General features: G+C 37.5%; 4 protein-coding genes across 6 annotated transcripts; 2 read left to right on the top strand and 2 right to left on the bottom strand.

Annotated features, from left to right (window-relative positions):
* Positions 1-10: 10 nt before the first annotated feature.
* Positions 11-2,700, bottom strand: Tssk (Testis-specific serine/threonine kinase). The gene is made up of 2 exons (XM_966316.4): positions 2,211-2,700; positions 11-848 (listed from the first exon to the last, which is right to left on the bottom strand). The coding sequence occupies exons 1-2, from the start codon at positions 2,513-2,515 to the stop codon at positions 104-106; spliced, it is 1,050 nt and encodes a 349-aa protein (XP_971409.1). The 5' UTR covers positions 2,516-2,700; the 3' UTR covers positions 11-103.
* A 71-nt stretch (positions 2,701-2,771) lies between these two features.
* On the bottom strand, positions 2,772-15,027 carry LOC659993 (uncharacterized protein). The gene is made up of 11 exons (XM_008196906.3): positions 14,830-15,027; positions 14,677-14,777; positions 13,918-14,626; positions 7,831-7,944; positions 7,678-7,781; positions 7,306-7,631; positions 7,207-7,255; positions 5,921-6,778; positions 5,272-5,874; positions 3,095-4,238; positions 2,772-3,045 (listed from the first exon to the last, which is right to left on the bottom strand). Exons 1-11 carry the CDS (start codon positions 14,896-14,898, stop codon positions 2,794-2,796), a joined length of 4,329 nt encoding a protein of 1,442 aa, XP_008195128.2. The 5' UTR covers positions 14,899-15,027; the 3' UTR covers positions 2,772-2,793.
* LOC658479 (probable G-protein coupled receptor Mth-like 1) lies at positions 8,087-11,047 on the top strand. Of its 3 annotated transcripts, none has more exons than XM_008196903.3 (7): positions 8,090-8,429; positions 9,123-9,310; positions 9,372-9,596; positions 9,649-10,011; positions 10,063-10,226; positions 10,280-10,526; positions 10,574-11,047. In XM_008196903.3, the coding sequence occupies exons 3-7, from the start codon at positions 9,373-9,375 to the stop codon at positions 10,779-10,781; spliced, it is 1,206 nt and encodes a 401-aa protein (XP_008195125.2). In that variant the 5' UTR covers positions 8,090-8,429; positions 9,123-9,310; position 9,372; the 3' UTR covers positions 10,782-11,047. The 3 variants fall into 3 exon arrangements, with proteins under 3 accessions (XP_008195126.2, XP_008195125.2, XP_966506.2); XM_961413.4 differs by lacking the exon at positions 8,090-8,429 and adding an exon at positions 8,637-8,789; XM_008196904.3 differs by lacking the exon at positions 9,123-9,310 and having other exon boundaries at positions 8,087-8,429.
* On the top strand, positions 11,612-13,916 carry mthl5 (methuselah-like 5). The gene is made up of 7 exons (XM_008196905.3): positions 11,612-11,879; positions 11,952-12,296; positions 12,342-12,549; positions 12,594-12,964; positions 13,021-13,184; positions 13,345-13,480; positions 13,529-13,916. Exons 2-7 carry the CDS (start codon positions 12,088-12,090, stop codon positions 13,806-13,808), a joined length of 1,368 nt encoding a protein of 455 aa, XP_008195127.1. The 5' UTR covers positions 11,612-11,879; positions 11,952-12,087; the 3' UTR covers positions 13,809-13,916.
* Positions 15,028-15,691: the final 664 nt, after the last annotated feature.

The raw sequence follows: 15,691 nt of genomic DNA, 5'->3' as shown, positions 1-15,691 counted from the left end.
AAACACTGTCTCACGTGGTATAAAAAATGATTTATTGTATGTAAAATCCATAAAAGTATTCGCATCCATCGACAATTTTTGCTACGCTTCCAACGCAAACCAATCAATACCTGAGCTGTGAGTCCGGCACGTTGATCATCATCTTACTTTTTTTACTTTCGGGATTTTGAAAATCGCCGGCCACCGTTTCGTTCTCATCATGTCCCCCATCAGTATCATTCGCCGGCGCCGCGGCGTGCGTCTGCGGCGCCGAATGTATCAAGCGTCCAATCAACGGCGAAACTCTCTCCTTCTTCACCCTCAACCACTCATGGGCCATCACTCTGTCCAAAGTCAGTCGCAAAGTCAGATCCGGTTCGAGCAAATGTCGCACTAAAGATTTAACCGTCGATGATAAAGTATCGCGCACCCTCGATCGAAACACCCAGTTTTTCGTCATCTGGTCCTTTAGCAATTTCCGCAAGTTGGTGTCGTCGAAAGGCATCGAAGCGTTCAACATTATAAACAGGATGATCCCCAAGGACCATACGTCGGATAATTTCGGATTATAAGGTGTGCCGTTGACCACTTCCGGAGCTGCGTAAGCAGCAGAACCGCAATAGGTTTGACTCAGAATTCGACGATTGTCTGAGTCTACGCAAAAACGCGCAAAACCGAAATCGGCGATTTTTACGTTAAAACGGCGCGATAGTAAAATATTCTCGCACTTTAAGTCACGATGGGCGATGTTTTTGCTGTGAAGGTACTGCAAACCGCTCGCCATTTGGCGGAACCAGATTTTCGCCTGCGGCTCAGGAATTATGCTGTTTTTCTTTATAAAATCCAAAAGATCGCCATTATCAGCATACCTGAACAAAGAAATTATTTCAAGTTGATGTACAAAGCCCAGTTTAAAACTATATCTCATCTGGAAAAACTGGCTTACAACTTAGTTCTTCACTCAAAAAATTTATAACTCGAAAACTAAAAGTCCTAGATCAAAACGGTTTATTCCATTGAATTATGCGGCATATTTTACATATTATACCAACATTTTTCCATAACTAGTGTACGCAAAACTTTTTGAAAACTTATTTTATTTAAAAAATGGTGGATGCGCCGGGTTATTTATTGAAACCTTCATAACTCAAAAACTAAAAGTTGCAGAGCAAAACGGTTTGTTCCAGTGAATTCAATGGCTCATTTTGCGTATTATAACAGCTTTTTTACATCAATATCTTATTTGACTACATATTTTCAAAATTATTTTAAATTAAAAAATGGTGGATGCGCCAAGTTATTTATTAAAAAATTCCTAACTCAAAAACTAAAAGTCGTAGAGCAAAATGGTTTGTTCCAGTGAATTCAGCAGCTCATTCTGCGTGTTATACCAGCTTTCTTACAAAAATAGCTCATTTGACAACATATTTGAAAAATTATTTTAAATTAAAAAATGGTGGATGCGCCAGGTTATTTATTGAAACCTTCATAACTCAAAAACTAAAAGTCGTAGAGCAAAACGGTTTGTTCCAGTGAATTCAGCAGCTCATTCTGCGTGTTATACCGGCTTTCTCACAAAAATAGCTCATTTAACAACATATTTGAAAAATTATTTTAAATAAAGAATGGTGGATGCGCCACATTATTTATTAAAAAATTCATAACTCAAAAACTAAAAGTCGTAGAGCAAAACGGTTTGTTCCAGTAAATTCAGCGGTTCATTTTCTGTATTATACCAGCTTTTCACGAGATTTGAAAATTTGAATTATTTTGCTAAAACTGAGTAACACACTTACCTTCAAAAAAATTAAACAAAATATTTTTTAAAACTCGTTCTAGCATAGTTTTATGAACTTTTATATACCTTTACAACTCTCTAGAGTTGTTAAAAGTAGAAAAAAAATTATTGGTCCGATTTTTAAGGTTTTGATTTTTGCAATTTTTGTCGCAATTTTGGTCGATGCTGGGTACCCGGAACATTTGTCAAGCAATAACTCCGGAACTATTAGAGATAACCCTATGAAGTGTATTATCGTTGGAAAGCTCTTTTAATAATCTATCTTCATCAAAAAATATTATTGATCTCCGACTAATATTTTTCGAAAAAAAAAAAATTAACAAAAAGAAAAATAAGTAAAATTTTAAAAATATTCATAATTAAAAAACTAATTTGGCAATTTTCTTAACGCCAATCGAAAGTTTTTGAAAATTTGTAATAAACGCCCACTTACCTCATAAAAATGAACACCCTGCTGCCCCTCTGCAGGATGCTGTGCACTTGCACGATGTGCGGGTTCTCAATTTTGGTCAAAATCTCCAGCTCCCTCGGGAAGAACTTTTCTAGAAAGTCCTTGGGGGCCTTTTCCTTGTCGAAAATCTTGCACGCAAGTCGCATGCGCTTCGGGCCGGACCCGTCCACATACTCGGCCAAGTGGACCGTGGCATAGGACCCCTGCCCGATTTTTTTGCCGATTAAATATCCTCGCTGTTCCAAAGCATTTACTTCAGAATTTCTTGGACTGAGTCGAGAAGCCATCTAACACTTTATCGCGGGTACAAAAATTTAATTCCTTTATATCCATCAAGAGGACCATACGAGTCATTCCATACTTGGATTTTCGGCGGAATACTCAATTTCGTTAAGCATGAAATTTTGTCACGAAAATTTGTTTAGCCGAAAGGTGCAGCTTATGACGGACAGATGACTTGACACGATAACTACTTGATCCGACTAACTATTGCGTCTCCACGGGGATTGGAACAAAGGGACGGGTAAAAAAGCTTCATTGTGCTTCATTAAATTTTTTTATTAAATTATTCATCATTCTCCACTTCGCCCGTATCCCGAACTTCGCTCCTCTCGTCCTCTTCTTCGGGCATTTCGGAATCAATCGTCTCTGCTTCAATCGGCTCATCCTCAATTGGCACAGGCAACTGCACAGTTTCTTCCTCTTCTTCCCTCTCATCTTCACTGTCAGTATCGCGGTCTTCACCCGGATGCGAAGACACGAAATATTCGTGTTCTTTGACCTCACAAGCTCCAGGTTTCATCCACTTTTGCGTTTGCTAACAGAAATTCCCTTACAACAAATCGCCTTTCTATTAACCAACCTACCTCATAATACTCCTTCATTTGCTTAACCCTTTGTGTATAAAACGTGTAGACAAAATTGGCCATATAAGTCATATCCTGACTCACTACCACTTCCTGCGGTTTCTCGTCATTGTACCGCTTGGCAGGATACGTCTCATTGACCACCAAATGCAACTTAGTCGGTCTTTGAGTCAACTGTTCAAAGGCAGGAGTCAACTCAAAACAATTCTGAAAGAGGGCAACTCTCGCAAAAACATACAACCCCAGCCTGGCACGTGACATTGCCACAACCAATCGCCTCACATCCCGCAAATGCCCCACAGCTTTAGTCCTCACCAGCGACAACAAAATAAAATCGTTTTGTTGCCCTTGATACTTATCAACCGTTGTGACTTTATGTGGCCTCCCAATCAACGGGTTATTGGCACACCTTGCATTGATAACGTCCCGTATCAAGTGTTTTTGCCCGTTGTACGTCGTCAAAATAGTTATTTTATGCGCCGGATAACCAATCAGTCTCATATACATGAAAACGGCAACACAATACTCAGCCTCTGCCAGATTCTGGTAAAAATAAGGACTCGGCTCCGACTCCCCCACCCCGTTAAAATCCTGAGTATCAATCAGTTGGAAATCGAACGCAAACCCAGCATTTGCAGTGCGATATTCCGCCCAGTTCAACACATGAGCCAAATTACCCAGGTTTTTGTAACGCCACTTGTACAAGTTGCAAATATTGGGTCTGGCACGCCCTTGTCCATCTAAATCTACAGTCGGGACGCCTAAGCGAACCAAACGGGTGAAGAGACTTTGCTCCATGTTGGAGTATTTCTGGAAGGCCATGTTTTTGATGACTGGGGGCAACTGGTGGTGGTCCCCTATCATTATCCAACGTTTCAAGCGGTTATAACCGTCTTGTGGGTTTTGGAGGAGGAGTGGAATAAAGGTTTCGATTTCGAGGATTTGGGCCGCTTCTTCCATGAGAATATTATCGTATTTGAAACCCATTTCCACCAGTTCTTTGCGTTTTAAAGCAGCGTGGGTGCAAGTCATTGCGATTATTTTCGCCTCTTTTACGAGCAAATATTTGGAACGGTCTAGGCCTGAGCGCAGCAATTCAAAGGCGCGGAATTCTTCCAGTTCTTTGAAAATGTGCTCAATGTATCTGGAAGAATGACCACAGTTTCAAAGATGTTTTTAATGTCACCAGAAGACTGGCGCCCTGTTTATTAAGCACCAGACAAACTTAAATAATTATTTGAACAAAAGTCTTCTAGCCGAGAACTTTTCGATTTGTAATGTATACAGTTAGAAAAAAAAAAGCAAAACGTTACGGGTTTTCTTTATTTGTTGTTTTATGTTACTCTCTTGACTAGTAATTACCTTCAGAAAATAATTACTGCAAAAAATTAAAGTACAATTAATAATGTGAGTACATTCTGAGATTAAAATTTGTTTTATTGTTGACTTGAATATGCGAATTTTGTCTAGAAACGGTGGTCAAATATTAATGTAAATTATTTAATAAACAATTCAAAAAATATTCAATATTAATTAATTTTAAAATTTTGCTCTCTGACACAACAGAGTGCACAAAATATCGGTAGCAAAGTCTGTTTTTTTAGTAAAAAATCAGTAACAAAGATAACGAAACGAAATTGTGCACTGAAATTTTCATACATTGTACTTCCACAAAACTAAGAAAATATTTAAAAAATCCAATTAGATAAACAAATTTCAAATTTGAATATTTGTTTACTGATTAATTTGATATTTATTGATGTAAAATAAATGGTAACTGAATTCGATTCAGTTTCAGTAATAATATTCACCTAAAATTGTATGCACAGCCATTATCTGATTTTTTTTATTTTAAATGTTTAAATGTTTTTCATTGTGTTTCTGCATCATCTAGGTGTTGTAAGTTTTTCACAGGATTCCCTAAGTGTTTTTGAAAAATTTACATTTAAATTTTAGTTTGGATTTGCACCTTTCCCTTCAAAAATCGAAAACTCTATAATTTTTAAATATTTTGAAATCGTATATAAGTATCTGAAAAAGAAAGCTTGAATCTTTCCTACTGTGTTTTAAAAAAAAAATTCAACTGATTTCGTCAATTTCTTATTGTATTTATTTGGTTTTACCACACAGCACGCCAGCAGCTTTACCTGTCAATGAAAAAATTACAAAAACCTTACCTGAAGCAACTTTCGGCAATTTCCAAATCCTCATCAAAGCTCTTCCCTTTGAAAAGCGGTTGCGCATCAGCGAAAAACTTATGAAACGGAAATTCGGCATTAACTTTCTCAATCGGCACATCCTGTTGCCGTTTCGGCTTAACAATACTTTGATAGTTCTCCCACCTCGACAAAATCTGATAGAGATAAAAATGCCCGGCGGTTTCGCACGTATACGCAACATCGCCTTTCACATCGAGCGATTCTTGCAATTTTTGCACCTCAACCAACAAATCCAACCGCTTAGCTAACACATAGTTAACACGTCCATAACGACTGAAATCCTTCTCAGTCTCGAGAGCTTCCTCGCCGTGCCCAAGCCGCAACAAATGTCGCTCGTCGATATCCAACGCCACAATTTTCTCAAAGAGCTGATTAAGCGCCTGATTCGAGTGCGTAACAATGAGGGTGCGCTGATTGGGAAAATTGTGATAAATATTGGAGATTATCTGTACAGCAACGTCGGTTTTGCCGGTACCTGGGGGCCCCACCACGAGGGTTAAACCGGGCTGCATGCCCGATTTAATCGCCTCGATTTGAGTCGGAGTGAACGGGATGGAATTCCTAAACTAACAAATCAGAAAACAAGACACAATTAGCAAATACCTACTTTTTGGGTTCGTTGAAATGGTAAGGGCCACGTTTTGGTGTAACGTACGGTTCAACTGTGATTACTTTCTCACTACCGGTGCCCAAATCACCAAAAGTTAGGCGAAAAGGCCGAACTAATTTTTTCGGATCGTTCGTTTTCACCCTGATTTGATAATCGGGGAAACACGAACGCAAATGATCCATGTCTATGAAAGTATCGTTAAAATCCATAGTAGTGGTCGGGCTGGGCATTTTGGCGTAATGTGCAGCACTCGGGTCACCGTAGCCCAGAATAATGTCATGCAACCAATCCGGAACAACACATTCCGTATTCATCAACTCCCGGATCGTTTCAAGCACTGCCTTAAAATTGTTTTCTTTGGGCTTGCGACGCATCAAAATGTTAAACTCTTCGTAGACGTCCTCCTTGCCTTGGTTAACATTGTTCATGTCGTCCCGATACTGGTTACAATCCAACCAAACACGATACGTCCGTTTATCGCCCGGGATGTTCGGCCGTGGTTCAGGCCCGTCTTCAATCACTCGTCCGTTTGTATCCAACATTCCCTCAATCTCGCAGCCTCGCACGCAATGGAGGCCGACTTGTGGTATAAAGGGTTGTTTATAGTCGTATTTTGTGCCGATTGAGTTTGGTGGGCGCACAGTTATCAGGAAACAGACGTCGTGTTTGCGTAAATTTTCCCACTCGGATTTTATTTCCGGACGTACGGAAAGATTAACTGTGACGTCGGCGCGCACGCGACTTGGCCTTTTTTCACCAATGTTTGGTTTTGCCACTTCTACCACGGCGAAATTTAGGATCGGTTGAGCCATGCGGGCCCAACCGCCCCAATAAACGCTGTCGTCTTCAGCCCGCCTGAACAAAACAGTAAAAAAAAATAGAAAAAAATGTGGGAAAAAACGTAGAGAAAATTGGGGAGAAATCAGAGGAAATCTTCGATCAGCAAATGTTTCACACATTTACAGAAATTTTAAATAAGTCAATTAGGAAAACGACAAAGAGATAAAAACCTAAAGCGTTATTTTTTTTATCAATTAAAACCTGTATGTGCATTAAACGTCTGTAGACGGTTTAAATGAACTGAGGCTGATATTACTTTTACACGATTTTTGATGTGAATATAATATTAAATTAAAAGCGCAGCCAAACTAATTCAAAAAATACATATTGTGATAACTAAATTGTAAAAGAATCTGCAATAAAAAAATCAAGGAAAATCCGGAGAAATCAAAACAAAAAAGAAAATCTGGTAGGTACAAAATTTGGGTTGTGGGAAAACCTACCAAGGGCACAGCCGACTGACTGCATCTTCGATGTCTTGCCGAATTTCGTCTGAAAACAACATTTTAATTACAGTTAATTAAAAGATCGGTAATTAGTACAAGTCGATTCCAAGCGAAACAGATTAAAGTTCCTCAAAAGATAATCGTGAAGTGTCAGGAACTGTAGATTCAGCTTGGGCAAAGCCAGACAGCCTTCCCCTGAAAAATAAGCAGTTGGTACCACGTTCTCATCCCAGATCACTTCCTCGGTTGGATAAAGCGGCATTTCATTTAACGCCTCCAACTGCGATGTCCTTCGTTCGTGTCTAGACACCAAAAGTTCGCGCAAAAACTCCTCATCTAATCGGCACCAATTAACCTCCGTTTCCTCCTCGGGAGACGGCACCAACTTTAAATACGTTGCGATCAGTCTCAACTTATCTTTGCTGCAATCCCAACTTGTAGAAATGTACCATAAATTTAAAGCCTTACTTTAAGGGACCGAAATGTTTGATTAGAGCCTTGCGCGTGTCCACACTCGCAACGTTGGCCAAAGAAAAACTGCGCAAATCGGGAAATTTGGCAAACGCTGCTTTCTGGAATAGTGGTTTGTAGGAAACGATTAAAGCGTTCGGTTGGAATTACCTGAAGTGAGGTAATTTTTGAGTAGTGTAACTGTGTCATGTCGTGGTCGGTTAAGGGATCTCCCGTTTCGTCGCTGATTTCGAATCTTGCGTAAAATTTCAGCATGTCTAAGAGCTAGAGGAAAAAAATTTTAAATCAATTACAACAAACGCAATTAACCCAATTTTTTTATTAGTTCGAGGTCAAGTCTGCTTCACATGTGTACAAATAAAACAGCCGGCAATATTTTTTTTCAAATTTTTAAACGTTACGCGCGGCTCCCAACAGCTGCGGTTGTAGAAGAAGAACGAGCGCAATCGTATTTATCAAATAACTGTAATAAGTTAATAACAAAGTGCGTCATTAGTAGCGCATTTACGAAGAAACAGAGAAAGCACTTCGAAGAGTTAGTCCAAACGAACCATTTTCAAAATTACTACTATGTTGTGTCGTCTGGGTGGGAAAAGAGTTAGCTGGAAGATCGCTTCAAATTCCGCTAAACCTCTGGCTAAAACACTTTTCGGTTATAAGCGTGCAGAAACGTGATGTGGTTATTAAAATAGAATTATCATTTTGAATAGCGCTCTCTTATCAACAGTTACTCATCGTACGCATTTAAGGTAAGAATTTATTGTATTCCGTTGTAACCTTAAGAACGTAATGATGCATATTTGAGATAACTTATCCTAATAACTTTCAAAACGATTATTGTCAATTAAAGGTGTTCATCAGACGTGAAACCTGTTGTTTCACTTTTTTACTATTTCTGGCTTCTTCATAATTAATGATAATTAGGAATAATTTTCTATAGATGTGTGTAGTAGTGGTTTTTCCTGTTGTTGTGTTTGTTGGTGCTCCGCTAGAAATTCGGTGTTTTCAAATGTAACGAGATATGCGTGGCGTGTCTCTCACAAAAAACGTTTTAAATCATGCTAATTAATCGTATAGTGCGCACTGAAAGACTCAAAATGCCATAAAAAGTTGGTTTTACGCTTGATTTGCAAGTAGTTTTAAACTTACCTTCACTGCTTCATAAAAAATTAATATGCATCAGCTAACAATTTGGAAAATCCAACAAAATTAACAACCTTAACAAAAATAGTAAACACAAAAGTTATCCAGACTGTGTAAAAAATACGCCAACAAATAACGACAATATTTTGAAGAAATCAACCAAACAAGAAAGGAAATATTTAATCAGCTATTTTTAATGTTTATCCCTCATTTTTGTGTCATTGATATTTCCAGCATTACAAGTTCAACCAATTTTTTTACTAAAATTTCGATATCTAAAGTTGTTATAATTGTTCTAGGTAAACAGCCATTCATTGTCACACCTTGTTACAATCTAATCTCAGAAATAAACTTGTGATCCGTTTTGTAATACGAGCCAATTAAAACATCGTGACATTTGACACGCTAATTATTAAATTGAAGTTATTTTAATTTACAAACATACAAATTAAGAAGTGATTAATTGCAATGACGACACTTTGTTTACGTGAGTACTGTTCTCATTTTTATCTTGGACTTTTATCTAATGATCTGTTTTCCCCTTTCAGAATGATAAAAATATTGTTACAAATAGCACTTCTGATTCCGACCTGTTTCTCATCGAACCCTTGCTGCAGAAACAATAATGCGATAAGTGAACGAAGATGCATCGATGGTTCGCCTTTGCAAGGTCTCTCCTGTCCCCAAAAGTACCTCATTGAGAAAGATTCTGACATAGAAGTCGATAGCGATGATCATCTTAACATAGCCTCGTCACGAATATCACCAAACAAGTAGCATGATAATTTGATAATAGCAATACCAGTAGTGATAACAATGTTTTAGATACTGCGTGTCAAGTAAAAACGACACAGTTGTTTACATCGTTTGCTTCAATGAGGAGTCCACAGGCAACACAATCTACATCGTTCATGCTGTTCTAGAATTAATTTCCGTGTTTTTCATTGTGATAACGATTTTTGTTTATTTACAATTGCGAGACGACCTTCTGGATTTGCAAGGCAAAAGCATTCTGCACTCAATTGCAGGACTGGCTTTATCATTCCTTACTTTGGCCGTAAACCAACTATTGCCAGGTGGTTTAGAACGACCATACTGTATTGTGTTGGCCTATATTATCTACTTCTCAATGCTATATTCATTTTTTTGGCTAAATGTTTTGTCCTTTCACATTTGGAGAGTTATCGTGTAAGTGTAAAAAGCAAGACAAAAACACTTTTTATTTATTTTTTGCAACAGAAAGCCCCGTTTTCTCCAAATATTGTCCCCTTATTGGCACTACATTTACTGTGGTTTTGGCTGTGGAGGACCCACTTTTTTGACCATCATCCTCTCAATTGCTCAGTCAATGAACGAGTCAGATTCCCATCCAGGGTTTGGAGAAACAAAATGCTGGTTTAAATGTAAATTTAAAAACACTAACGTTACAATAATAATTAAAATAACGTAATTGTAGCCACAAAAACCCAATTTCTTTACTTTTACACACCCATGGCCGTGCTATTGTGCCTGAACCTCCTCTACTACGGCTCAACAATCGCAACTTTGTGGCGGAGCTTGAAGACAGTGGATGAAAAGAAAGACAAAGTGTTAAAGTACAGATTGCTTCTTTGTGTGAAATTGTTCTTCATAATGGGCATCTCTTGGATCTTTGAGTTATTGTCAGCCGCTTTCCAAGAGAGCAATCCCCTTCAAGTCATATGGTAAATGACCAATTGAAAAACTAGGAGTTCATTGAGGTAATTTGTAGGCACGTGACAGACGTTCTCAACACCTTACAAGGAATCCTGATATTCCTCATTCTGGTGGTATTCAGAAAACGAGTCGTTCGTGGATTAGCAGATCGGAGTTTTTGTGGAATACGATTGCCAGGGCGGTGGCGAGGTGCCGCCGATGACGAATGTGGAGAAATCGAAGAAGAATTGAACTTATCAGAAACACACGTCCAGAAAAACTAATCGCGTGTGTTACTCCATCAGTGGAAGAGTTTAGTGAAGGTCTTTGGGCCAAGGAACAAGACAAAATGTACATAAGACAACGAAAATTAAACATAAACTATTTTTAGCTAATTTTATTTTTACGCAAAACTGGGAACCGATTTACAAATTTTCGTAATCACAGTAGACTTCTATTCGCAATGAAGATGCAACTTTGAAGACTGGATGAGATCGAGTGAAATATTTCTCATACCGAATTATCCTTTAATAAATTTTTTGTTCCCCCAGCTATTTTTTTTGCTGAATTTTTTGTTCCCACAAAGTTTTTTTACTCCATTTTTTATTATCGTAAGTCATTCTTCTTTGCTTCATTTTTTCTCCACATAAGCTTTGTTTTTGTTCAATTTTTTGTTACTGCAATTTTTTTTGTTCTGGCACATATTTTTATTGCATTTTTTGTTCCCACAAAACCGATTTACTTTTAAATGCTTTATTGCTTAATAAAGAATGACCTTACTATACCATTTTTTAATGCAATGATACATCATAACAATAAACTCTTTATCTTATAATGCAATTAATTAAAAAGTAATCAAATTACTTAATTGATAACAAGTTATTTGTCCCTCCATTCTTTGTTACCATTTTTTCTTGTTCTTTTATCGCCGTAATCAATTTTCTGCTGCATTTTTTGTTCGTGGAAATATTGTAGCATTTTTGTTTCCACAAGCTATTTTTGCTGCACTTTTTATTCCCGCAGATATTTTTATCCCCAGAAGATATTTTTTTGCTCCTTTTTTTGTTATCGCAAGCTTTTTTTGCTTAATTTTTTGTTCCCACAAGTTATTTTTGCTGTATTTATTTTACATTGGACTATTTAACTTTGAGTTAAAATACTTTGGACGATGTTTCTTTAGAAAGTGTTGACCATATGTTTGCCACGCCACTGTCCATTACTCATCCTTGAACACGATCTGTTGTCTCATTTAACAGACACAAAGACAGTGGGGGAAATTCGAATTGCGTGATTATGACGGAAATGTAGTATGATTTACCTCTACGTGCCTAGTCACCGACTAATACCAGAATTTCCGTTAAAAAAATTACCCAGACAAGGTGGTAAGTGATGCACGTACGCCCCTGACCCTACCTTTATTAACTAAAATATTTAAACTCTCTTACAAAAAACAGAAGCAAATTAACTTAAAAATACCCAAAATCGAATCAATGAAACCTTCAACAAATACCAACAAACGAGTGAGAGTTAAAACGCTTCGTAGTAAATGTTTGTGTGACATAACCTCAAACTACACATTTGAAAAATAACATGAATTTTATTTACATCCTCTTCGTTATCTCACAAGTCAAATCCGAACTCGCAAACACTTTAGAACCACTGATTGGTGTAAATAAATGTTGCGAAGAAAACGAATTCTATGAAGGGAAACACTGTACCAGGATAAATAAAACGGAACAACCATGGAAGCCCATGTTTTACAGCGAGGACGGCAAAACGAACATTCAAGTCAAATACAGGTAGGAAATACCAAATTGGTGTGACTCTTCAGTGATTTTTTCCAGACTGGTAACGGGTTTGCCAGACTGTGGGCCAAAGGCCCCCTGGCCCATCTACCACTACGAAAATTCAACCGACCGCCTTAGACTACTTTCAAACGGGGTTCTGAGGCATTATTTCGACCGTAATATTCCACATGAGGACGAATGGGACGGTGGTAGCAAAAATTCGCTATACCATGACTACGAACCTGGCAAATACTGTTTAGACAAGGTACAAATTATTAGATTAAACTTGTGCCCAATTTAATGTTTCAGAGAGTCGACGATAAACTTGTGAGTCAATTTGCTCGCGTTTGTGCCCCTGATCATCACACACATTGGACTGAAACGAAATTTTTAATGCGAAATATTGTATCGCCCATAACGCACTTTATTGGAATTGTGTGCCTTCTGATAATAGCCATCATCTACTTCATAATGCCAACTTTACGTGATCTTGTCGGTAACATTGTTACCACAATCAGCATGTGCCTTATTGTCAGCCAAGCCGCTGATTTAATCCGACTCTTGACGGTTTTTGATAGCCATATAAGCCTCATTATTAGCGATACCATTTGTTATTTCAGTCTACTGGGGGCGTTTTTCTGGCTAAATAGTTTGGGTTATTACATTTGGAAAACCTTCAAGTAATATTGATACGAACGGACGTTTCATAAATATGCAAATGTTGACGTCATTGCAGGTCAAGGAACGTTTTTCTGAGAATTACAGATGGGAAAAAATACTGTTATTATTCGATGTATTCATGGTCTTGCACGCTCTTGTTGGGCGTTTTGGCCGTTTTTGCCCATTTTACCATGGACTATCCCGAGGACAAACCGCAGCTTGAGCAAAAGGAAGAAATCGGTAAACATACAATAAAAAAATAAACTTTTTTTTCTACTGGATAATACTTCATGATCGTATAATTTTTAAAGATGCAAGATTATTTTAATTTTTAATTTGTTTGTGTGCGATTTTTTTCACTCTGTTTATAGCACTAAAATTTTGAAAACGTTTATTTCAGGATCCCTGGGGATAATCCTATTTTTCGTCCCCGTTGCCGCCACAATAATAATGGACATATTTTTCTTCGCCACAACATTAAAAATCATAAGCCGAATGCACACATACGGTCGCATCCACCATAAATTAACCCACAGGTAGACAGCAAAAACAATCTGCCAACTAAACTAAACCACTTTTTGCAGCTTTCGCATGTTTTTCTTATTATTGCTAATAATGACAATAACATGGCTGTTTTTCCTGATGTCATTTTTCAAATTCACTGGCCTAGTTAACTGTTACATAATATTGAATGCATTCCAAGGGCCTTTAATTTTATACGTTTGTATTTTCAACCAGAAACACGTCGGATATCTGGTACGCAAAACGTGTTGTTACGAAAATTGCTTTTGCAAGTGTTGTCGCACTGAACCTGAACCAGAATGGGGCGACGAAATGACAGCTATGAATACGGGAATCTATTAGGCAGCTGAACGACATTCCGTCCGTTTTATCCAATTTTGACATTATTTATGTATTTAATTTACATTATTGTGTACTTAATATTTATAATAAAAATGATTAAACGACTCACCTGGCTAAATAAGTGTCCCTCTGGCCGTTTAATGAGAGCTGAGAGTTGGCAACGCACCACCAAGTGACTGTCATCCAAGACAGTATTGAAGAATCTTCTAGTAGGAAGAAGAGCCTCCAAGTCAGTCACTAGTTCAAGAAATCGCTCACAGTAGTGGATTTTGTCAAGTGGACAAATCCCATCTTCTGTGATCGTATCCAGAATATTCAAAAATTTTAAAATGAGTTTGTGCAAAAAAGTCCGCTCCCAATTCAGTCTTTCTAACTCTTCTGGCTTATCTTTTTTCTGAATGGCTTTCCAATACTTTCGCCACTTTGGGTTTTTCTTAAACTCGTATTCACGACGCCCGGGTTGTAAAGACACCCACATTGAGAGCGAAACTAACCGCTTGACTTGATCCCTACAAAGCCCCTCTTCCATGCTATTGAAGCAATGATTGAGAAACACAAGCAGTGAAGTCTGCTCTCTTAAATTGATTAATAATTCGTCTTCTAACAATCCTTTAAGTACTTGTTGGAAAAAATCAGGAAAATGGGTGGGATTTTTCCGAAACGCTTGCCACACTTGCACCCGCTCCCTAAATTTCTCATTCACCATGTTCACAACGGACAACATGTGGGCATACGAAGCCCCCGGTTTGTAGTTGGGCCACAGATAATTCTCCAAGTATTGGCTGAACTCCAACACCATTATTCTACGAATCGAAAAACTGGAAAAAAATTGTCATAACCACACTTTAGCGGTGGATTGGTTTTTTACTTGCTACCGCGGATGTCTTGCAAGTATATGTCGTCCACGATTTGGGAGTCGAAGGGTTGCTGGTTTTGGGCGGAATGCGGGGCCCAGTATTTTTCGGCAAACTTTGGAAAATTGAAAGTAAACAAGGTTTCAGGTTAGGATGGGGTAACTCACTTCAGTGATTCGGTCGGCGTTAATTTGCTCCACGGTGGGAGCCACCACTTTCGTGGTGTTGTCGGCCATTCGGCTGGGGGCACACACCACGCAAAAATGGTTAATTAGTTAAAAACTTTAATTAAACAACGTTTGAAGAACGCTACCTCTACAAATTTCTGGGGATTTTTTACTTAATGTTTGTTGTGTTGGTGCAAGCGTGGCGCGGTTTGAATAAAAATTGAGAATCCAAAAAAAACGGGGAAGAAAATTTGACTGAGACAAAACTCGAATTCTTTGTTGCTGATCAAGAAATACTTGTTCGAAGTAAAGACCATATTAAGATTCGAGCTTTACAAAAATAAAATGCATTGTTTAGAAAGACCAGTTAATACAAATATTAGTTATAATCTAGCAAAACATTGTCAAAATAAAGTCATTTTTGACTTTCACGGGACGTTTTTCGTTCTCTTCAAGAAAAAAAACTTCTAAAATTTGCAAGTTTTTAACTATAAACCTGATGAATTAAATCGCAGAGAAATTCAATAATAAAATTAAGAAAATCAAAGTAAAACTTAAAGTATTTTTTTTAATAAATTTAAAAAACTCGAGAAATTTAGAGAAAATCATAAAAAAATAATTTAGTCATTTCTGGGCGTTTATTATTACTTCTTACCTCATTTTAAAACAAGCAATTATTTGCAAAAGAATTCTAGAAAATAATTACATTAGAAAAAAATAAAAAATTAAACTAAGCTCAATTTTAGTGGCCTTATTGCAACAGATTGTTTAAGAGTGTTTTTGCATTATTTTTATTGAAATAACATAAATCAAAAAACTTCGTATAATTATTCTGTATTTTAACATTTTTAACTAATTATTA

This window comes from Tribolium castaneum, chromosome 3, assembly GCF_031307605.1.
Source record: "Tribolium castaneum strain GA2 chromosome 3, icTriCast1.1, whole genome shotgun sequence".
NCBI lineage: Eukaryota > Metazoa > Arthropoda > Insecta > Coleoptera > Tenebrionidae > Tribolium > Tribolium castaneum.
Note: the sequence above shows the minus strand (reverse complement) of the source record. Positions and strands in the feature narration are given on the sequence as shown.

What these genes read in the sequence shown, in the direction of transcription:
- Tssk (XM_966316.4), bottom strand. Translation starts at nt 2,515, where the DNA reads ATGGCTTCTCGACTCAGTCCAAGAAATTCTGAAGTAAATGCTTTGGAA. An exon ending in AGGGTGTTCATTTTTATGAG is followed by an intron (nt 849 to 2,210) that starts GTAAGTGGGCGT and finishes TTCTTTGTTCAG; the next exon opens with GTATGCTGATAATGGCGATC.
- LOC658479 (XM_008196904.3), top strand. Translation starts at nt 9,373, where the DNA reads ATGATAAAAATATTGTTACAAATAGCACTTCTGATTCCGACCTGTTTC. An exon ending in TCACGAATATCACCAAACAA is followed by an intron (nt 9,597 to 9,648) that starts GTAGCATGATAA and finishes ACAATGTTTTAG; the next exon opens with ATACTGCGTGTCAAGTAAAA. An exon ending in CACATTTGGAGAGTTATCGT is followed by an intron (nt 10,012 to 10,062) that starts GTAAGTGTAAAA and finishes TTTTTGCAACAG; the next exon opens with AAAGCCCCGTTTTCTCCAAA.
- mthl5 (XM_008196905.3), top strand. Translation starts at nt 12,088, where the DNA reads ATGAATTTTATTTACATCCTCTTCGTTATCTCACAAGTCAAATCCGAA. An exon ending in GCAAATACTGTTTAGACAAG is followed by an intron (nt 12,550 to 12,593) that starts GTACAAATTATT and finishes TTAATGTTTCAG; the next exon opens with AGAGTCGACGATAAACTTGT. An exon ending in TACATTTGGAAAACCTTCAA is followed by an intron (nt 12,965 to 13,020) that starts GTAATATTGATA and finishes ACGTCATTGCAG; the next exon opens with GTCAAGGAACGTTTTTCTGA.
- LOC659993 (XM_008196906.3), bottom strand. Translation starts at nt 14,898, where the DNA reads ATGGCCGACAACACCACGAAAGTGGTGGCTCCCACCGTGGAGCAAATT. An exon ending in GTTTCGCTTGGAATCGACTT is followed by an intron (nt 7,256 to 7,305) that starts GTACTAATTACC and finishes TGTTGTTTTCAG; the next exon opens with ACGAAATTCGGCAAGACATC. An exon ending in ATTGCCGAAAGTTGCTTCAG is followed by an intron (nt 4,239 to 5,271) that starts GTAAGGTTTTTG and finishes TCATTCTTCCAG; the next exon opens with ATACATTGAGCACATTTTCA.